Raw genomic sequence first — 18624 nt, forward strand, 5'->3', positions numbered from 1 at the left:
GAAGTCTTGCTACAGTTATACAGGGTATTGGTGAGGCCACACCTGGAATACTGCGTGCAGTTTTGGTTTCCATATTTACAAAAAGATATACTTGTTTTGGAGACAGTTCCGAGAAGGTTCACTCGGTTGATTCCAGGGATGAGGGGGTTGACTTATGAGGAAAGGTTGAGTAGGTTGGGCCTCTACTCATTGGAATTCAGAAGAATGAGAGGTGATCGTATCAAAACGTATAAGGTTATGAGGGGGATTGACAAGGTGGATGCAGAGAGGATGTTTCCACTGATGGGGGAGACTCAAACTAGAGGGCATGATCTTAGAATAAGAGGCCGTCCATTTAAAACGGGGATGAGTTGAGAAATTTCTTCTCTGAGGATTGTGAATCTGTGGAATTCGCTGTTCATCCATGCGGTCTCTAAATGTCTGCCATTGCCCATCCACTGTCAACCCCTTAAGCATCATTCGCCAATCTATCCTAGCCAATTCACGCCTCATACCTTCAAAGTTACTCTTCTTTAAGTTCTGGTCCATGGTCTCTGAATTAACTGTTTCATTCTCCATCCTAATGTAGAATTCCACCATATTATGGTCACTCTTCCCCAAGGGGCCTCGCACAACGAGATTGCTAATTAATCCTCTCTTATTACACAACACCCAGTCTAAGATGGCCTCCCCCCTAGTTGGTTCCTCGACATATTGGTCTAGAAAACCATCCCTTATGCACTCCAGGAAATCCTCCTCCACCGTATTGCTTCCAGTTTGGTTAGCCCAATCTATGTGCATATTAAAGTCACCCATGATAACTGCTGCACCTTTATTGCATGCACCCCTAATTTCCTGTTTGATGCCCTCCCCAACATCACCACTACTGTTTGGAGGTCTGTACACAACTCCCACTAACGTTTTTTGCCCTTTGGTGTTCTGCAGCTCTACCCATATAGATTCCACATCATCCAAGCTAATGTCCTTCCTAACTATTGTATTAATCTCCTCTTTAACCAGCAATGCTACCCCACCTCCTTTTCCTTTTATTCTATCCTTCCTGAATGTTGAATACCCTTGGATGTTGAGTTCCCAGCCCTGATCATCCTGGAGCCACGTCTCTGTAATCCCAATCACATCATATCTGTTAACATCTATTTGCACAGTTAATTCATCCACCTTATTGCGGATACTCCTTGCATTAAGACACAAAGCCTTCAGGCTTGTGTTTTTAACACACTTTGTCCTTTTAGAATTATGATTTAGTGTGGCCATTTTTGTTTCTTGCCTTTGTTTACTCAGCCTTCCACTATTGCTTTTTATCTTTCTGCCATCTGTTTCTGACTCCATATTACTTCACCCTGTCTCGCTGCATAGGTCCCCATCCCCCTGCCATATTAGTTTAAACACTCCCGAACTGCATTAGCAAATGTTACCCCCAGGGCATCAGTTCCAGTCCTGCCCAAGTGCAGACCGTCCCTTTTGTACAGGTCCCACTTCCCCCAGAACTGGTTCCAGTGTCCCAGGAATTTGAAACCCTCCCTCTTGCACCACTGCTCAAGCCACGTATTTATTCTAACTATCCTGCTCCCTCTGCTCTGATTAGCACGTGGCACTGGTAGCAATCCAGAGATTACTACCTTTGAGGTCCTACTTTTTAATTTAACTCCTAGCTCCCTAAATTCAGCTTGTAGGACCTCTTCCCGCTTCTTACCTATATCGTTGGTACCTACATGTACCACGACAACTGGCTGTTCACCCTCCCTCTCCAGAATGCTCTACAGCCGCTCCGAGACATCCTTGACCCTTGCACCAGGGAGGCAACATACCATCCTAGAGTCTCTGTTGCGGCCGCAGAAATTCCTATCTATTCCCCTTACAATAGAGTCCCCTATCACTATAGCTCTCCCACTCTTTTTCCCGCCCTTCTGTGCAGCAGAGCCACCTATGGTGCCATGAACCTGGCTGCAGGTGCCTTCCCCTGGTAAGTCATCTCCTCCAACAGTATCCAAAACGGTATATCTGTTTTGGAGGGAGATGACCGCAGGGGACTCATGCACTACCTTCCTGCTCTTGCCTTGTCTCTTGGTCACCCATCCAGTATCTGTCCTAACCCTTACCTGCAGTGTGACCAACTCACTAAATGTGCTATCCACAACATTCTCAGCATCGCGCATGCTCCAGAGTGAATCCATCCGCAGCTCCAGTGCCATCATGCGGTCTGTCAGGAGCTGCAGCTGGACACACTTCCCGCACACATAGTAGCAGTGTCCCTGACTTCCCACATAGCCCAGGAGGAGCATGACACGGGTCCGAGCTCTCCTGCCATGACTTAACCCTTAAATTAATTTGCTTACTAAACTTTACTTAAATACCAAACAACTACTTAGTAGTTCGCTGCCAATTAAACCAGTCTAAAAGTCAGTCTAAAAGAGAGTTATACTTACCAGTTGAACAGCCAACCACTTACCAGCTTGGCTGTGACGTCACCTCTCGATTTCGCACCCCTCTATCTTTGTCTGCAGCTGGTTGGGCTGGTCTCTGGGCCACCGTCTCCTACTCTCGCACTCCTTATCAGCCGCTCTAGTGTCAGCACTGGTAGGAAAAACAAGTCAAAACAGCACCTGTCACCCCCACTTACCAAACTCACGAATACCACTCTTTGCTGCTGCGCTCCGTGCTCTGCACGAGCTGCCTCTTTTTAAACTGTATCTAGGTCAGATGACTCACTACTTGTCAGTTGTTTACAGAACTGGTTTTAACTAGCTGCTAATTGCCTCCTGCTGGAGAGTTACCTTGTTTTTCTCTGCCTAAACCTGAAAGATTCCCAACTATTTAACTTTTCCCCTTTAAATTAAACTGCTACTTACTTAGAAGCTACTGGCAATTGCTACTAACAAGTTACTCCAGCCTCCAAATGGTTTAAAGAGAATAACCCTAAAATCTCACCCACTTACCAAACTCACGAATGCCACTCTATGCTGCTGCACTCCGTGTTCTGCACGAGCTGCCTATTTTTAAACTGTATATCTAGGTCAGATGACTCACTACTGGTCAGTCGTTTACAGAACTGGTTTTAACTAGCTGCTAATTGCCTCCTGCTGGAGAGTTACCTTTTTTTTCTCTGCCTAAACCTGAAAGATTCCCAACTATTTAACTTTTCCTCTTTAAATTAAACTGCTACTTACTTAGAAGTTACTGGCAATTGCCACTAACAATTTACTCCAGCCTCCAAATGGTTTAAAGAGAATAACTCTTAAAACTCACCCACTTACCAAACTCACGAATGCCACTCTTTGCTGCTACACTCTGTGCTCTGCTGTTGCATAAATCCAATTGTTATTACACTAAGAATGTTGGTCTTATCAGTTATCCCGCTGAAGAATTTCGATGAGGAGAGTAACACTTCTACCAGCCTGGTTCAAGACGAGATCCAGGATAGCTTCCTTCAGGATGTCCGCGAACCAACCATCGCTCAGCTGCTTCAGGAAAAGACGCTCTATTCCTCTGCAGAGTGGCCAAAGGTGAGTCCTGGAAAAGAGACAGCAGCTTCACGTACAGGCGGCAGGCTGTTGGGGTTAGTATTTTACCCTAATCTAGGCTGACACTTCAGTGCTGCACTGAGGTGCCATCTTTCAGACGCGACGTTAAACTGAGGCCCGTCTGCCCTCCCAGGTGGACGTAAAACGGCCACCGTTCGATGAAGCGCAGCGAAGTTCTCCCCGGTGTCCTGGCCAATATTTATATCTCAAGCAGCACCTAAAAATTATCTGAGTATTTGTCTCATTGCTGTTTGTGGGAGCTTGCTGTGTGCACATTGGCTGCCGTGTTTCTTACATTACAACAGTGACTACACTTCAAAAGTACTTTATTGGCTTTTATGCTCTTTGGGAACACCCTGAAGTCATAAAAGGCCTTTTATAAATGCAAATTCTTTCTTTATTCCTGTTCACGAACTGCAGGAGAACATTCTGCCTTTGATCTGAGCTGAACTTTGTTCCCTGCTAGTAACTGACCTTCACATTTGCACTGACTGCTGTTATATTTTTTTATTTTCTTCCTTTCAGGATCGAGTTGTCATAAACCGCATCGACAACATCTGCCACGCCGTGCTGAAAGGCAAGTGGCCGTCAGCGCAGCAGCAGAACCTCGAGCCTCAGGGCGTGATGTACTCCATGGCTGCTCCTGCAGAGAGCCTGAACGTGAGGAGCTGCCTCAGTGTCCCGGTGCAGGCCGCACACACCCTCAGCTTTGCCGACGGTGCCGTCTCCTCCCATCAGCTCACAAAGGCAAGTCGTGTGGCTGTCTCTGCCCCATATTGTGCCCAAGGCGGGTTCATTACCGCGGGTAACCCACACCGACTTCCCCATCGCGGCTACACTCCCGAGCAGAGATCAGACACCTCTTCATTGGGGAGGGAGGAGATTCTAAAGGTTTGCTGGGGCATGTTGCCTATCTTCTCATAGAAACATAGAAAATAGGTGCAGGAGTTGGCCATTCGGCCCTTCGAGCCTGCACCACCATTCAATATGATCATGGCTGATCATGCAACCTCAGTACCCCTTTCCTGCTTTCACTCTATACCCCTTGATCCCTTTAGCCTTAAGGGCCACATCTAACTCCCTTTTGAATATGTCCAATGAACTGGACTCAACGACTTTCTGTGGTAGAGAATTCCACAGGTTCACAATTCTCTTGAGTGAAGAAGTTTCTCCTCATCTCAGTCCTAAATGGCTTACCCCTTATCCATAGAATGTGACCCCTGGTTCTGGACTTCCCCAACATTCTTCCTGCATCTAACCTGTCCAATCCCGTCAGAATTTTATATGCTTCTATGAGATCCCCTCCCATTCTTCTAAATTCCAGTGAATATAAGCCTAGTCGATCCAGTCTTTCTTCATATGTCAGTCCTGCCATCCCGGGAATCAGTCTGGTGAACCTTCGCTGCACTCCCTCAATAGCAAGAATGCCCTTCCTCAGATTAGGAGACTAAAACTGTACACAATACTCCAGGTGTGGTCTCACCAAGGCCCTGTACAACTGCAGCAAGACCTCCCTGCTCCTATATTCAAATCCTTTCGCTATGAAGGCCAGCATGCCATTTGCTTTCTTAACTGCCTGCTGTACCTGCATGCCTATTTGCAATGACTGATGTACCATGACACCCAGGTCTCGTTGCACCACCCCTTTTACTAATCTGTCACCATTCAGATCTGCCTTGCTGTTTTTGCCACCAAAGTGGATAACCTCACACTTATCCACATTATACTGCATCTGCCATGTATTTGCCCACTCACCTAACCTGTCCAAGTCACCCTGCAGCCTCTTAGCATCCTCCTCACAGCTTACACTGCCACCCAGCTTAGTGTCATCTGCAAACTTGGAGATATTACATTCAATTCCTTCATCTAAATCATTAATATATATTGTAAATAGCTGGGGTCCCAGCACTGAACCTTGCGGTACCCCACTAGTCACTGCCTGCCATTCTGAAAAGGACCCGTTTATTCCCACTCTTTGCTTCCTGTCTGCCAACCAGTTCTCTATCCACGTCAACACATTACCCCAATCCCATGTGCCTTAATTTTGCACACAAATCTCTTGTGTGGACCTTGTCAAAAGCCTTTTGAAAGTCCAAATACACCACATCCACTGGCTCACCCTTATCCACTCTACTCGTTACATCCTCAAAAAATTCTAGATTTGTCAAGCATGATTTCCCTTTCAGAAATCCATGCTGACTTGAACCGATCCTGTCACTGCTTTCCAAATGCACTGCTATTACATCTTTAATAATTGATTCCAGCATTTTCCCCCACTACCGATGTCAGGCTGACCGGTCTATAATTCCCTGTTTTCTCTCTCCCTCCTTTTTTAAAAAGTGGGGTTACATTAGCTACCCTCCAATCCATAGGAACTGATCCAGAGTCCATGGAATGTTGGAAAATGACCATCAATGCATCCACTATTTCTAGAGCCACTTCCTTAAGTACTCTGGGGTGCAGACTATCAGGCCCTGGGGATTTATCCACCTTCAATCCCATCAATTTCCCTAACACCATTTCCTGACTAATAAGGACTTCCCTCAGTTCCTCCTTCTCGCTAGACCCTCGGTCCCCTAGTATTTTCAGGAGGTTATTTGTGTCTTCCTTAGTGAAGACAGAACCAAAGTATTTGCAAAATTGGTCTGCCATTTCCTTGTTCCCCATTATGAATTCACCTGATTCTGACTGCAAGGGACAGACATTAGTCTTCACTAATCTTTTTCTCTTCCCATAACTGTAGAAGCTTTTGCAGTCAGTTTTTATGTTCCCTGCAAGCTTACTCTCATACTCTATTTCCCCCCTCCTAATTAAACCCTTAGTCCTCCTCTGCTGAATTCTAAATTTCTCCCAGTCCTCAGGTTTGCTGCTTTTTCTGGCCAATTTATATGCCTCTTCCTTGGATTTAACACTAAATCTTGTTCATGGTGTCATTGACATTGCTGGGAGTAGATTAACTGCACTACACGTATGGTGAACATACAGCACAGAAGGAACCCATTCAGCCCATCGTGCCTGTTCCGGCTCTTTGAATGAGCGATCCATTCAGACCCACACCCCTGCTCTTTCCCCAGAGCCCAGCCAATTATTTCCCCTTCCACTATTTATCTAATTTCCTTTTGAAAGTCAGTATTGAATCTACTTCCACTTTCCTGGACCCTGACGTGAGCAGGTCAATGAGTTATGATGCTGATTTGATTCCTTATCAATCTTCCCTGCTCCAACCCCCGCCCCCGATATATCATTTGTTCTAGCATTAACCTTATTTTTTAATGAGATGAGATGTATTTTCTTAAATGAGGCAATGAGATAATTGTAGGATTTTCTCTGGAATCACAACTGCAATGCTGAGTCACCGTGCGTGGGTGGAGATTACCATACCTCCCTTCAGTTTGGCGATGAATTGTGCTGCCATACAGCCTAGAGAGAAGGATATAAGGTAAAGAGATGCATTGTGAATTTACAGCATCTCTGCTTACCGTGCAATCGCAGCCTTCAACCATCTGATACTTGGCCGCTCGCTCCCCATTCACTTTAACCCTGTTCCCTATCACTTTGCAATTTCTCCCCCCCCTCCCCGTCACCCTATTGCAGGCTGAGGATTAAATGGCTCCACTTTCTTCGGGAAATGTCACCCTTCCTTTCAAACCACCTGTTATCATCCCCTCCTCAAAACCTTGACCAATCATGTCTCTGCAGGTACTGCCCCCAGGTTCCTTTCCTCACTGAGGTTTTCGAACCCAGCTCTGTGCTCATTTCCTGTTTGAATCCCTCCGGTGTGGTTTCTGCCTTTCTCACGTCCCTGAACGGCCCGAATCACAGCCGCGGCAGTAACTGTGGCACCATATCCCTCCTCGACGACTTCCGCCTCTCCACAGCCTTTGATACAGTCAACCGTGCCGTCCTGCTCCATTGTCTAACTCCATGGGACCTGGCATATATTGCCCATCCGTAGTTGCCCTGAGAAGATGGTGGTGGGCCGCCGCCTTGAATAGTTGTAGCAGTTTAATAGAACTGAGTGTCTCGCTGGGCCACTTCAGAAGACAGTTCGTGTGGAACTAGAGTCACGTATAGGCCCAGACCGGGTAAGGACGGCAGGTTTCCTTTCCCGAGGGACATCAGTGAATCCGATGGGGTTTTACGACAATCCGACAGCTTCATGGCCACTTTTACTGATGGCAGATTTTTATTTCCAGATATTTTAAAATTGAGTTCAGGTTCTCAAACTGCCATGGCGGGCTAACCTCACCTACTCTGGATTACTCGTTTAGTAACACTACGCCACCATTCCATACTTATCCAAACAGGCAATTCCAGCAATTGTTTCTCATCCTGCTCCATATTATCACCGCTGGAGTTTCTCTTCCCCCCCCCCCCCCTCCCCCCCCCACAAGGATCGGTCCTTTACCCCTTCCTCTTCCTCATCAATCTGCTGCCCACCGGTGACATCAACCGCGGGCACAGTTTCCACTGAAATGCTGATGACCCCCAGCTCTATCTCCACACCACTTAGCCATCTGTGTGTTGTAAGACTACCTGTCTGACTTGGTCACGGGTGATTCGTATCTTCCTCCAACTGACCATCAGGAACACTGGAACCCCAGTTTTCAGCCATCATGAACTATGTTCTCCTGCCACTGATTGAATTCCCCTCCTAACCGTTTGATTGTACAATAACATTGCTGTCCTCCTTGACAAAGTTGACAACACAGGATCCTGTCCCCCAACATATTAAATTTAGTATCCTCATCTTCAAATGCGTCCACACCCTAGGCCCAGCCCATTCTATCTGTGAACCTTCTGACTCTGCGTTTTGCTTCATTCCCTTTGCCCCTCCCCATTGATGTAGAACCTCAGCCCCTCTCCCTAAGTCTCGCCCCTCTCACCCTCTGAATAACCATCTCCTCCACCAAACTGTTGGCCACGTGTCCTAGATTCCCCCTCCATTGCTTATGTCCAGCCTTCTGCCCTGTTTCCCCCCCATTGGTGAAGTGCCTGGGAGGTTTTATTGTTCAAGGTGCTGTGTGAGTATGAGTTGTTGGAGCAGGACTGCCATATTGAGGGCAGTTTTGGGTGAGCTTGAGTGTGGATCGATTGTGAACCCAGTTAAACCTGAGCTGTTTTGGGTGAGGTTTAATGTGGATCGATTGCGAACTGTTTGAAGTGACACTCACCAAACACGTTCCAGTACATTTCTCAAAACCAAAAAGGAGTGTCACTGCTTTGGAGTGTGCTCCAAACCCGAAGCACTGATTGTATATAACCCTGGGTAAGTTCACTGAACCACACCGACTAGATTTCCCAATCGGAATCTGGGATTCCATGGCCTCCGATAGCATTCCATTGCCTTTTTGGAGAGCAACAAAAGGAGTAGGAACAGCACTGAGTCCCAGCTGTGTCAACATCCCACAACTCTGCAGGGTATGAATGGAGGCCCAGAGGGTGAATGGGAGGTGGGTTACACCTTGCTCCACTGTCCCATTTCTGATGGCTGTACCCCTTGTTGTAGACCAAGGGTTCCCAAACTGGTACGCGAGACATCTCTTGGGGTGGGGGGGGGACACGGGAGAAAGTGTCCAATGGTGGATTTTATTTATTCTTTATTTTATTAATTTATTGCATTTTTATAATAGGCTACTCAGACAAAGTGGGAATTTGTTATATAAAGTAGTTAATTTGTTTTAAGATGTACCAATGAGAACACAGATGATGACGTACAGATTTCGCACCTCCAGTCGCTGCCCTACAGCGTGGTTTCAGTTGACCAGCAACTGTTCAGTCTAACATCTGTATGGTGATAGGGGTGCGTGGGCAGCTGGTAGATCTGGAAGGGGGGTACGCATTAAGTAAAGTTTGGGAACCTCTGCTCTAGACCATGTAGGAATCCCACCATGAAGTGGTTTTCATCTCTTGGTCTAGTTTGTGTACAACTCCTGTGTGTGTTTTATTTTCCCAATAAATCTGTCTCGAGTGTTGCTGACTCAATGCCATTCTGTTTGGAAAGTAGGAGAGCTTACTTGCATTAACGTTCCCGAGGGATCAGAGGAGAAGGAGACGGAAATACGAGTTTGAGACAGACCGAGGTGCGAAGAGGAAGAGCGTGGAGGAGGTTGCCTCATCTCTCACTCGCCCTCCGATAATTTTGAATGGGTGGCAAGAGACTGCCATGGACCTCTCAAAAGCGTCTGAAGAGGCGTCTGGTTCAGTGCCGGTCATTATCAGTACAAGCACGCCAAAGCTGGGAGCGCTGGATCCCTCGACTGCTTTCAGGGCAGACATGGCCGGGATCCTGCAGGCAGGCCTCGTCCATCCAGTCACGGGACAGGTGATCAACGGCGCCTTTAGAGGGGACGACACGTCGAGGAGGAGGAGAGGGCGGAGAAAGAACGTCGAAGGAGTGGACATCCTCTTCATGAAGGAGAAAAAACCAGAGAACCTGGTACGTAGGCAAGAGCAGCATGGCGTGATTGGTAACGCATGCTCTTGCACTCTGCCACCTGTGATTGTGTCTGGTTTTCCTTCCCATTTCTGTCTGAATTCATGTTGAGTTTGGATGGTGTGTTTGAGATGTGCCGCTGGTGTAATAACCTTAAACCCCTTGAAATAATTCAGAACCAGAATCTAAATAAATTCCAGCTTATTTGTTCCGCCCTGGTAATGGGGCAATTTCCACCCCCACCCCCCGAGCTGTATTTTCTGTTTAAGGCCCACCCTCGGTAAGGTGTGTAGAAGCTCCCTCTGGTAGCGGAGATGAAGACCTTCCACATCTCAGATACTCGGCCCTCTGCTTCTCTTGTTGCATATGAGTGACAGACTGGGCCTGGGTGCAGATTGTGTAGGGTTGTGAAATAGATTTTCCCCAGTGCCATTTTTATGGGGGTGGGGGAGGTGTCCAAACAGAGGAGATTACGGGGTGATACGATAGAGATGTTTAAAATTATAAAGGAATGGGATAGAGTAGATGAAAACAGTTTGTTTGTAGTGATTGAGGGTCTAAAACAAGAGGACATGGACGTAAGATTAAATGTGAGAAATTTAGGACAAAGAACAGGAGAAAGCGTTTTACACAGAGGCTTGTGCAGCTGTGGCATACAGTAGCAGGGTTAGTGATTGAAGCATTGACCATGTCAGTATTTGAGTAGGTTAGATGGGTAGTTAAAGGAAAGGGAAATAAAGCAACATGGAAGCAGCGGGCACATGGGATTAGGATCCTGCTCCTGTGGGGAACAAACATCAACATGGACTGGTTGGGTTGAACGGCCTGTTTCTGTGTTGTAATTCTATGTTTAGTGTGTTAGTATTGTCACTAGGCATGCCTATCTCCTGCCAATACACTAGAATATACCATACACGCCAACATATGTTTAAATCTGTGTAATGTGCTTTCTGTGTTAATCTTAATTCATCATAATTCATCGCGGCATCAGTGACAGACCTGTACCAGGACATCACCACTGAACAATTTCCCTCTTTATAAACTGCTTCCTTGTAACTGATGTCCCGAGGCACTTTACAGGCGAATGGTGCAGGAAGCTGTAGGTAAGGCAATCAAAAACATGGCAAGCTGTAGGTTTTGAGGAGAAACGAGCTGGGAAAGGGTTTAGGAAGAGTATTCCAGAGGTCAAGGGCATGTTTGGTGATGGATGGGACTATACAGTAAACCAGAGGCCTTGGGGCAGTGTGTTTGATAGAACAGGGCGATAGAAACACATTCAACAATAACTTTCAAAAGGGAATTGGATAAATACTTAGAATGGTATAGAACTAGACATTCGGCCCAACTGCACTGTTTTATGCTCCACACGAGCCTTCTCTCACCATGTCAGCTGTGACTCAGTGGGCAGCACCCTCACCTCTTGAGTCAGAAGTTGTGGGTTCAAGCTCCAATCCAGGGACTTGAGCACAAAAATCTAGGCTGAGTGAGCGCCGCACTGTCGGAGGTGCCGTCTTTCGGATGTGACGTTAAACCGAGGGCCCGTCTGCCCCCCTCAGGTGGATATAAAAGATCCCATGGCACTATTTTGAAGAAGAGCAGGAGAGTTATCCTCAGTGTCCTGGGGCCAATATTTATCCCTCAACCAACATCACTAAAACAGATTATCGGGTCAATATCACATTGCTGTTTGTGGGAGCTTGCTGTGCGCAAATTGGCTGAAGCGTTTCCCACATTACAACAATGACTACACTCCAAAAGTACTTCATTGGTCGTGAAAGGCGTTATATAAATGCAAATTTTGTTTCCTCCTTTCTTCTTTCTTTCTTCCCTTCTGCTTCACCTCAACCCCTCCCTGTGGGAGCGAGTTCCACATTCTCACTGCTCTCTGGGTGAAGAAGTTTCTCCTGAATTACCTATTGGATTTATTGTGACTATCTGATTTATGATCCCTAGTTTTCCCCACAATATCTTCCTCTAATTGGGCGCTTCCACCTTTAAGAAAAATTAAATCATTAAGGAATGAACTTGAAGGAGGAAAGTTTGCAGATCTATAGGGGGAGGGGAGTGGGACTAATTAGAAAGCTCTTTCAAAGAGCTAGCACAGGCATGATGGGTACGTACAGTGCCGTGCGATGGGTCCAATACGATTCTATGATATTGGATTTTCTTTTCAATGAAGGAGGTGGACCTGTCGAAGCAGCTTTTCTCTGGGGCGGCTCGGTCTGCCGACAGTGTGTCCAGCATGATGATTAAACTCCCCCAGGGCAAGCAGCGACTGGCGACCGAGGAAGAGCAGAAAAACAAGAGTCTGATGGAGTGGCTGAGGCAGCACCCCACGTACACCATGGATGTGTCCAACCTGGCCCCTGTAAGTATAGTCAGCATCCTGGGAGAGGAAGGCAGGGGAAATCTGAGAGAAATAACATCACCTTTTTCTGCAGCTCCTTCATGTAAATGGCACTTTATAGGGGCAGCAGTGGACACCCACCCAGGAATTGAAGGCAGTGGTCAGAGGTAAGTTCTGGGAAGGTTTTTGAAGGAGGTGAGAGAGGCAGCAAGCCAAACATTTGGGAGGAGACTTTGAGTGCCGGATCATTCTGGTTGAAAGCTCAGCCTCTGAGGATATCGCCCAGGGAGGGGTGTAAAATAGATCAGGGACGAACAGGATTCATCTCGGAGACTTTATTTGTGTGTGATACTGTTGTATGTAGAGGAACAAATGTGTGCAGTGCACCTAAACACTGTTGCAATAGGTGTTTTGTTCAAAGCTACGTGATGTTTTCTGCCTCTTCCACACCCTTTCCTCCCTGCCCAAAGTAAGGCTAGATTATCTCATTGATCTGTTTCTGTGGCAGAATTGTACGGCAATTTTACACGGGCTTTCGGAGCGGCCCAAACAGAGGAGGCATCGCTGCAAGGATCCCAGCAAACTGGACATCAACACGCTGACCGGGGAGGAGAGGGTACCTGTCGTCCACAAGGGAAGCGGTCGAAAGGTAAGATCGTGTGTGTGGGGGGAGCGAGGTCATTCGTCAGGATTCGCCCGTTTGAATGGTTATATCGGGTGTAAAATAAGAATGAACTCAACGTGATGGAGTTGGTTCTGTAATTTAAAGCTGCAGTCCCCACTGGGGCAGGAGTTGGGGCCTGAGCACTTGAGGACACAATGCAGCTGTGTGGCTCCCCTTGCCAGAGCTTCAGTGAGCTGTGGAGGCCTTAGCACATCCTTCAGTCGGCCGAGGTGGTCCTGCCTGGCCACTGCCCAGTGCCTCCGAGCGGGCACTGCAGCTCTGAGCATGGCTGTCTGACTGTCCTCGGCAGAATAAGGTGCAAGTACAGGTGGGCTAAAGGGTAGGAACAGCTTCTCGACCTTGCAACAACATGTGAAATCATTCTGAAAACGTTACCTGAATTCACGCTTTCTCTTTCTGGGTACCCGCCATGTTCCGAAGGGTTCCCATTGGCCTGAATTCCAATAAGGGTTGACTTTAGCTCCGTGGAAGCATTATCAGCCCAGTTCAAGAGAACATAATCCAGGCTGACGCTTCAATGCAGTACTGGTGGAGTGCTGCACTGTCAGAGGTGCCATCTTTCAGATGAAATGTATAAGATTCCATGGCGCTATTCAAAGAGCCGGGCAGTTCTGGTGTTTATATCAGAGGGCGATGTTTATATCAGAGGGCGATGATGCCCTTTGTGTTCAAATAGCCAGCTGACACGCATTTATATACCACAAATGGGATATCTTTTGTCACAGCAAAGGGGTTGGGTTACAATATTGCAGCATTTGTTTTTGTGAGGGGCGGAGCGGGTATGTTACACTATTTGGCTCAGTGGGTAGCACTCTTGCCTCTGATTCAGAAGCTTGTAGGTTCACAGTCCCATTCCAGAGACTTGAGCACAAAATCATGACTGACACGCCAGTGCAGTACTGAAGGAGCGCTGCATGGTCGGAGGTGCCGTCTTGTGGGTGAGATGGGTAAGCTGAGGCCCCGTCTGCCTGTTCAGGTAGATGTAGAAGAACCCACGGCCACTATTTTGAAGAAGAGCGGGTAAGTTCTCCTTGGTGTCCTGGCCAATATTCATCCCTCAACCAACATCGCGAAAAAAAGCAGATTCACTGGCCATTTATCTCATTTTGTTGCTTGTGAGATCGTGCTGTGCACAAATGACCATTTGCCCACACAAGGACAATGACTGTGCTTCAAAAGTAATTCCATCAACTGTGAAGTGCTTTGGGACAAGGTGAGGGTGTTTATGTAAGCACCAGTTTGTCCTTAAAAGCTGTTTGTTGTATTGTGGCTCTCCAGCTCGGGGGAGCGATGGCACCGCTGATAAAGGAACTGGCGAGGTGGCTGGATGCAAACCCTGAGTATGCTGTTGCACCAGAATGGGCAGAAATTGTGAAGCATTCGGTAAGTACTCGTGCCTTGTAAAACAAATCCTGGGGCCAGAGGCACACACTCACCCATTTGTTGCTTTTTAATGTAGCTGGGTGTTAAAAGCTTGGATAGTTTGCAAGGTGCGGTATCGAACCATTAGAGCAGCAAGTTTTTAGACTTGACTCTGCGGAGTTAACTGCTCCGAGTTGGAGTCGCATTAAAAAAAATGTCTTTACAATTTGGAGCCAGACCTTTCAGGAGTGAAACTTGGGAACACTTCTACACACAAAGGGTGGTGGAAGTTTAGAACTCTCTGCTGCAAATGGCAACTGGTGCTAGATCAATTGTTAATTTTAAACCTGAGATTGATAGCTTTCTGTTAACCAGAGGTGTTGAGGGATACGGGCCACAGGCGGGTATATGGAGTTAGGTCAGAGATCAGCCATGATCTCATTGAATGGCGGAACAGGCTCGGGGGGGGGGGCTCACTGGCCTCCTCCTGTTCCTATATTCCTCTGTTCCTATAACTAGCACAATCTAGGGACAGGAAAGCCTAGTGAAGTCAGGGGACAGAGCTCAGTCCAGTGAGCCCCAGTGCCAGACCTCGGTCCAGTAGCCCCAGTGCCAGAGCTCGGTCCAGTGAGCCCCAGTGCCAGAGCTTGGTCCAGTAGCCCCAGTGCCAGAGCTCGGTCCAGTGAGCCCCAGTGCCAGAGCTCGGTCCAGTCCCAGAGCTCGGTCCAGTGAGCCCCAGTGCCAGAGCTCGGTCCAGTCCCAGAGCTCGGTCCAGTGAGGCCCGGTGCCAGAGCTCAGTCCAGTGAGCCCCAGTACCAAAGCTCGGTCCAGTGAGCCCCAGTGCCAAAAGCTCAGTCCAGTGAGCCCCAGTACCAAAGCTCGGTCCAGTGAGCCCCAGTGCCAGAGCTCGGTCCAGTGAGGCCCGGTGCCAGAGCTCAGTCCAGTGAGCCCCAGTACCAAAGCTCGGTCCAGTGAGCCCCAGTGCCAGAGCTCGGTCCAGTGAGGCCTGGTGCCAGAGCTCAGTCCAGTGAGCTCCATTGCCAGAGCTCGGTCCGGTGAGGCCCGGTGCCAGAGCTCGGTCCGGTGAGGCCCGGTGCCAGAGTTCGGTCCGGTGAGGCCCGGTGCCAGAGCTCGGTCCAGTGGCCCCCCAGTGCCAGAGCTCGGTCCTGTGAGGCCCAGTGCCAGAGCTGCCTGAACTCAAATGTAACGGTCGCCCACTTGGGCAGACTGGCAGCCATGGAACTGTAGCCCAGCATGGGCCAGCCTATCTATCAATACTTTAACCAAGTAAAACTAGATTAGCAAATGGGCCAAAGCTTCTATAATCATCTACAGATCAAAGGACCTTCGGAAGGGTACAGAGGTACAGAAGGAGGCTATTCAGTCCCTCGAGCCTGCTCTGTCGTTCAAATTAGATCATGGCTGATCTGCACCTCAGTTCCATTTATCCATTTTCTCCATATCCCTTGATACCCTTGCCCAACAAACATCTATTGCTCTCAGCCTTAGCATTAAGAAAATTACCGTTAACCTGGGGCGCGACTCTTGGTTTTGCACTGCTGAGGATTGAGGCATGTCTCTGTCTAAGGTTACGAGATGCTGCTGCATTTCCTTCAATGTCTTTTTATTTTGTGTCTTCAGGGCTTTTTGCCGGAGAGTAAGTTCAGCCGCATCCTGACTGAGCCAGTGGTGAAAGAGGCCGGCGGCAGAAAGAGGGGGAGGAGACCAAGGAGCGAGATGGCCAAGGCTGGCGGAGTTCTGACCGAGAACCCCTCGGCAATGGGACCAATGTTCATGAACGGGCTGATCGCTGGGATGGACCTGGTGAGCCTGCAGAACCTGCGAAATATTCACAACCTTCAGCTGGCCGGGCTGATGGGATTCCCAGCTGGCTTCGCCGCCATCCCTTCCGGAGAGCATGGCAAGAGCAGCCTGAACATGTTGCCCATGATGCTCCCCGGGGTGGCTGGGATGTCGCACGTGTTTGGCGTTGGGGGATTGTTGAACAGCCCGTCGGTGGTGTCGAGTACCAGCACTTCGAGCACGTCCACCTTGACGACGAGCGCTTCTTTGAAAGAGGATAAAGGCAGCGAACAGAAGGACAGTGCTGCAGAGTGGATGAAACATGAGGAAGGTTCTTCGTCCGCAGACAAGCCTGGCCCAAGTTCATCTTTCCCCGACTCTGGTGAAGCCAGAGTCACCACCAGCAACCCGTTGTCCTTCAACCCATTCCTGCTGCAAGGCATGCCCGCCGGATTAATTTACCCATCCATGTTTCTTCCACATGGCATCGGCATGGCAATGCCTGGCTTTGCACAAGCCGGACACTCCGAGGCGGAAAGCACCGAGAGCCCAAAGAAGAAGAGGAAGAAAGCCAAGGAGGAGACTGCAAACGATGGGACTGAACCCAACCCACAGCAAACGACTGCTGAAGAGAGCACGGGAAAATCGACAGACTCCACTGCCGTGCCGGACACTTCTGGGCAGGAGACTGAAAAAAACTCTGTAGAGGGTACACCGAATGCTGAGTAAAATTTGTATTTGCTTTTAGGTCAACTCTAGGTTTTCTTGATTTCAAAATTTAAACCATGTTTCTGACCCTTTCTCGCCTGCCTGGTCTCTTCCCTCCGCCCCCCTCTCCCTCCCACTGTGTGCGGCCCAGGAATGTAAAGCAGCCATGTTAAATTTATCCTGCGAGTTTGTTTTAATGGTATGTAATTGGGTAGACACAATCGCCACGGCATAACTATGCTTCGATTGTTGGCACAGAGGTTATGGTTGGTCGACCTTTGGGGAGGGGAGAGATGGGGAGGGAACAGTGTGCTGACTCTCCGTACACCATCCAAAAGGGGGTCGTCAACATTTTATTCGATGCCTCTTGCTCTAGTTTTGTCAGTACTTCACCTCCCATTTCTTTATAAAACACTGGTCACAGGAGGGGCGGGGAGGGATTCTGCCAGCTTAACCCTCCCTGGCTGGTGAGATGGAGAGGGTTTATGTGCTTGTCCTGCCTTTACACAGTACCAGTAGCCTGTTGGTGAGTGCGTTGTTAGGGGACGCAGTGTGTCACGGTCTAATAAACTCTTAATAGGAGTGCGTATTTCACACGATAGCTGTTCCACTTTCTCTTACTATATTAGAACAAATTGGAGTGTTTGATATTGGGGAAGGGGTGGGGGGGGAATAAAAATTACACTGACAACTCTTCAGGATTAATCCCCTTTAAATATTTTGCAAATTAGACTTTTAAAAGATGCATTGAGTGGAAAGGTTTTAGAAAAATTCTGTACATTTTTTGTTGTACCTCTGAATTGGGGAACCAGTGGCCCAGCTCGACTCCTCAGACTGAACGGAATTGCACTCCATGTCTGGCACTCTCAGCATGCCACATGTATGGTCTAATATCCAGCAAGGGTCAGTTAGTAGCCTGGAGTGGCACCCTCATCAGCGTGTCATTTTGAGACAAGCCAGTGTAAATACTGGTCCTGATCTGCAAAGATGAACTGACGCTGTGGAACTCCAGTTACAGATCAGGTTAGTTGGTTTTAATTAGTATCGGTTGAAGATCACCAGTTATGGCAGCTTGCTTTGCATTTGTCTCCTGTCCACAGCCAGAATCAGTCTCCGTTCTTCTGTCCCAGTATCTGCTCATGCCACCAATGTGTTGGCTAACTACACCTGCCGCAGGTCTCCATCTCCCTTCCCAACCCCAAAATAATCTGTACTCATTCATTTCGGTCCTTCCAAATCTGCAAGACAGCATTTTAGAATTCAAAGCCTTAGCTTCACAGAATATGTGATGCCCGCTCCCACAGTGAGGTATTGGGATGCTGGTTTCCCTGTAGCAAGAAGGGAGACGATTCGGATTCCTACTTTAGTATTTTTGTGTAATAAAGTTAAACACGCAGTAGGTGTGAGAGTGGAAGGTGAGCTTTTCCTGTTGCTGTATAACACTTAATTTTGGGGGATTTTAATTTTGTTTGTTTTATGAGGGTTGGGGGTGGGGGGGGGGGGGACAAAATTATAATCCCCAGAAATACTCTTCTACCATTCTTTTAGCCTTTAGTTTAGTTAAAACTTAGTGAATTGTATCGATAAATTCTTTTTTTTAACTTTTTTTAAAAAGAAGAGGGTCACCAAGGAACAATTTGCTTGATGACTTGCTCTGAATCCAGGTCCTTACCCATTTCACGATTAGTTGGTCCCTTGTTTCAAGCTGGTTGGCAGTGCCAGTGCAGCCCATTAGCTTGGCTGGCAGACTAAACTAAGTGAC

General features: G+C 47.9%; 1 protein-coding gene across 1 annotated transcript in view; it reads left to right on the forward strand.

Moving 5' to 3' along the window:
• The window catches only part of chd6 (chromodomain helicase DNA binding protein 6), a 237136-nt gene extending 218800 nt beyond the window's left edge, over positions 1 to 18336 (forward strand). Inside the window, exons 32-38 of the mRNA XM_070894909.1 lie at positions 3349 to 3503; positions 4047 to 4268; positions 9529 to 9960; positions 12137 to 12325; positions 12813 to 12953; positions 14268 to 14372; positions 15993 to 18336. Coding sequence (XP_070751010.1) covers positions 3349 to 3503; positions 4047 to 4268; positions 9529 to 9960; positions 12137 to 12325; positions 12813 to 12953; positions 14268 to 14372; positions 15993 to 16883 — 2135 coding nt within the window. The 3' untranslated portion in view covers positions 16884 to 18336. The remainder of the gene's footprint in view (positions 1 to 3348; positions 3504 to 4046; positions 4269 to 9528; positions 9961 to 12136; positions 12326 to 12812; positions 12954 to 14267; positions 14373 to 15992) is intronic.
• Positions 18337 to 18624: the final 288 nt, after the last annotated feature.

Source organism: Pristiophorus japonicus, chromosome 12 (genome assembly GCF_044704955.1).
Source record: "Pristiophorus japonicus isolate sPriJap1 chromosome 12, sPriJap1.hap1, whole genome shotgun sequence".
Taxonomy (NCBI): Eukaryota; Metazoa; Chordata; class Chondrichthyes; family Pristiophoridae; genus Pristiophorus; species Pristiophorus japonicus.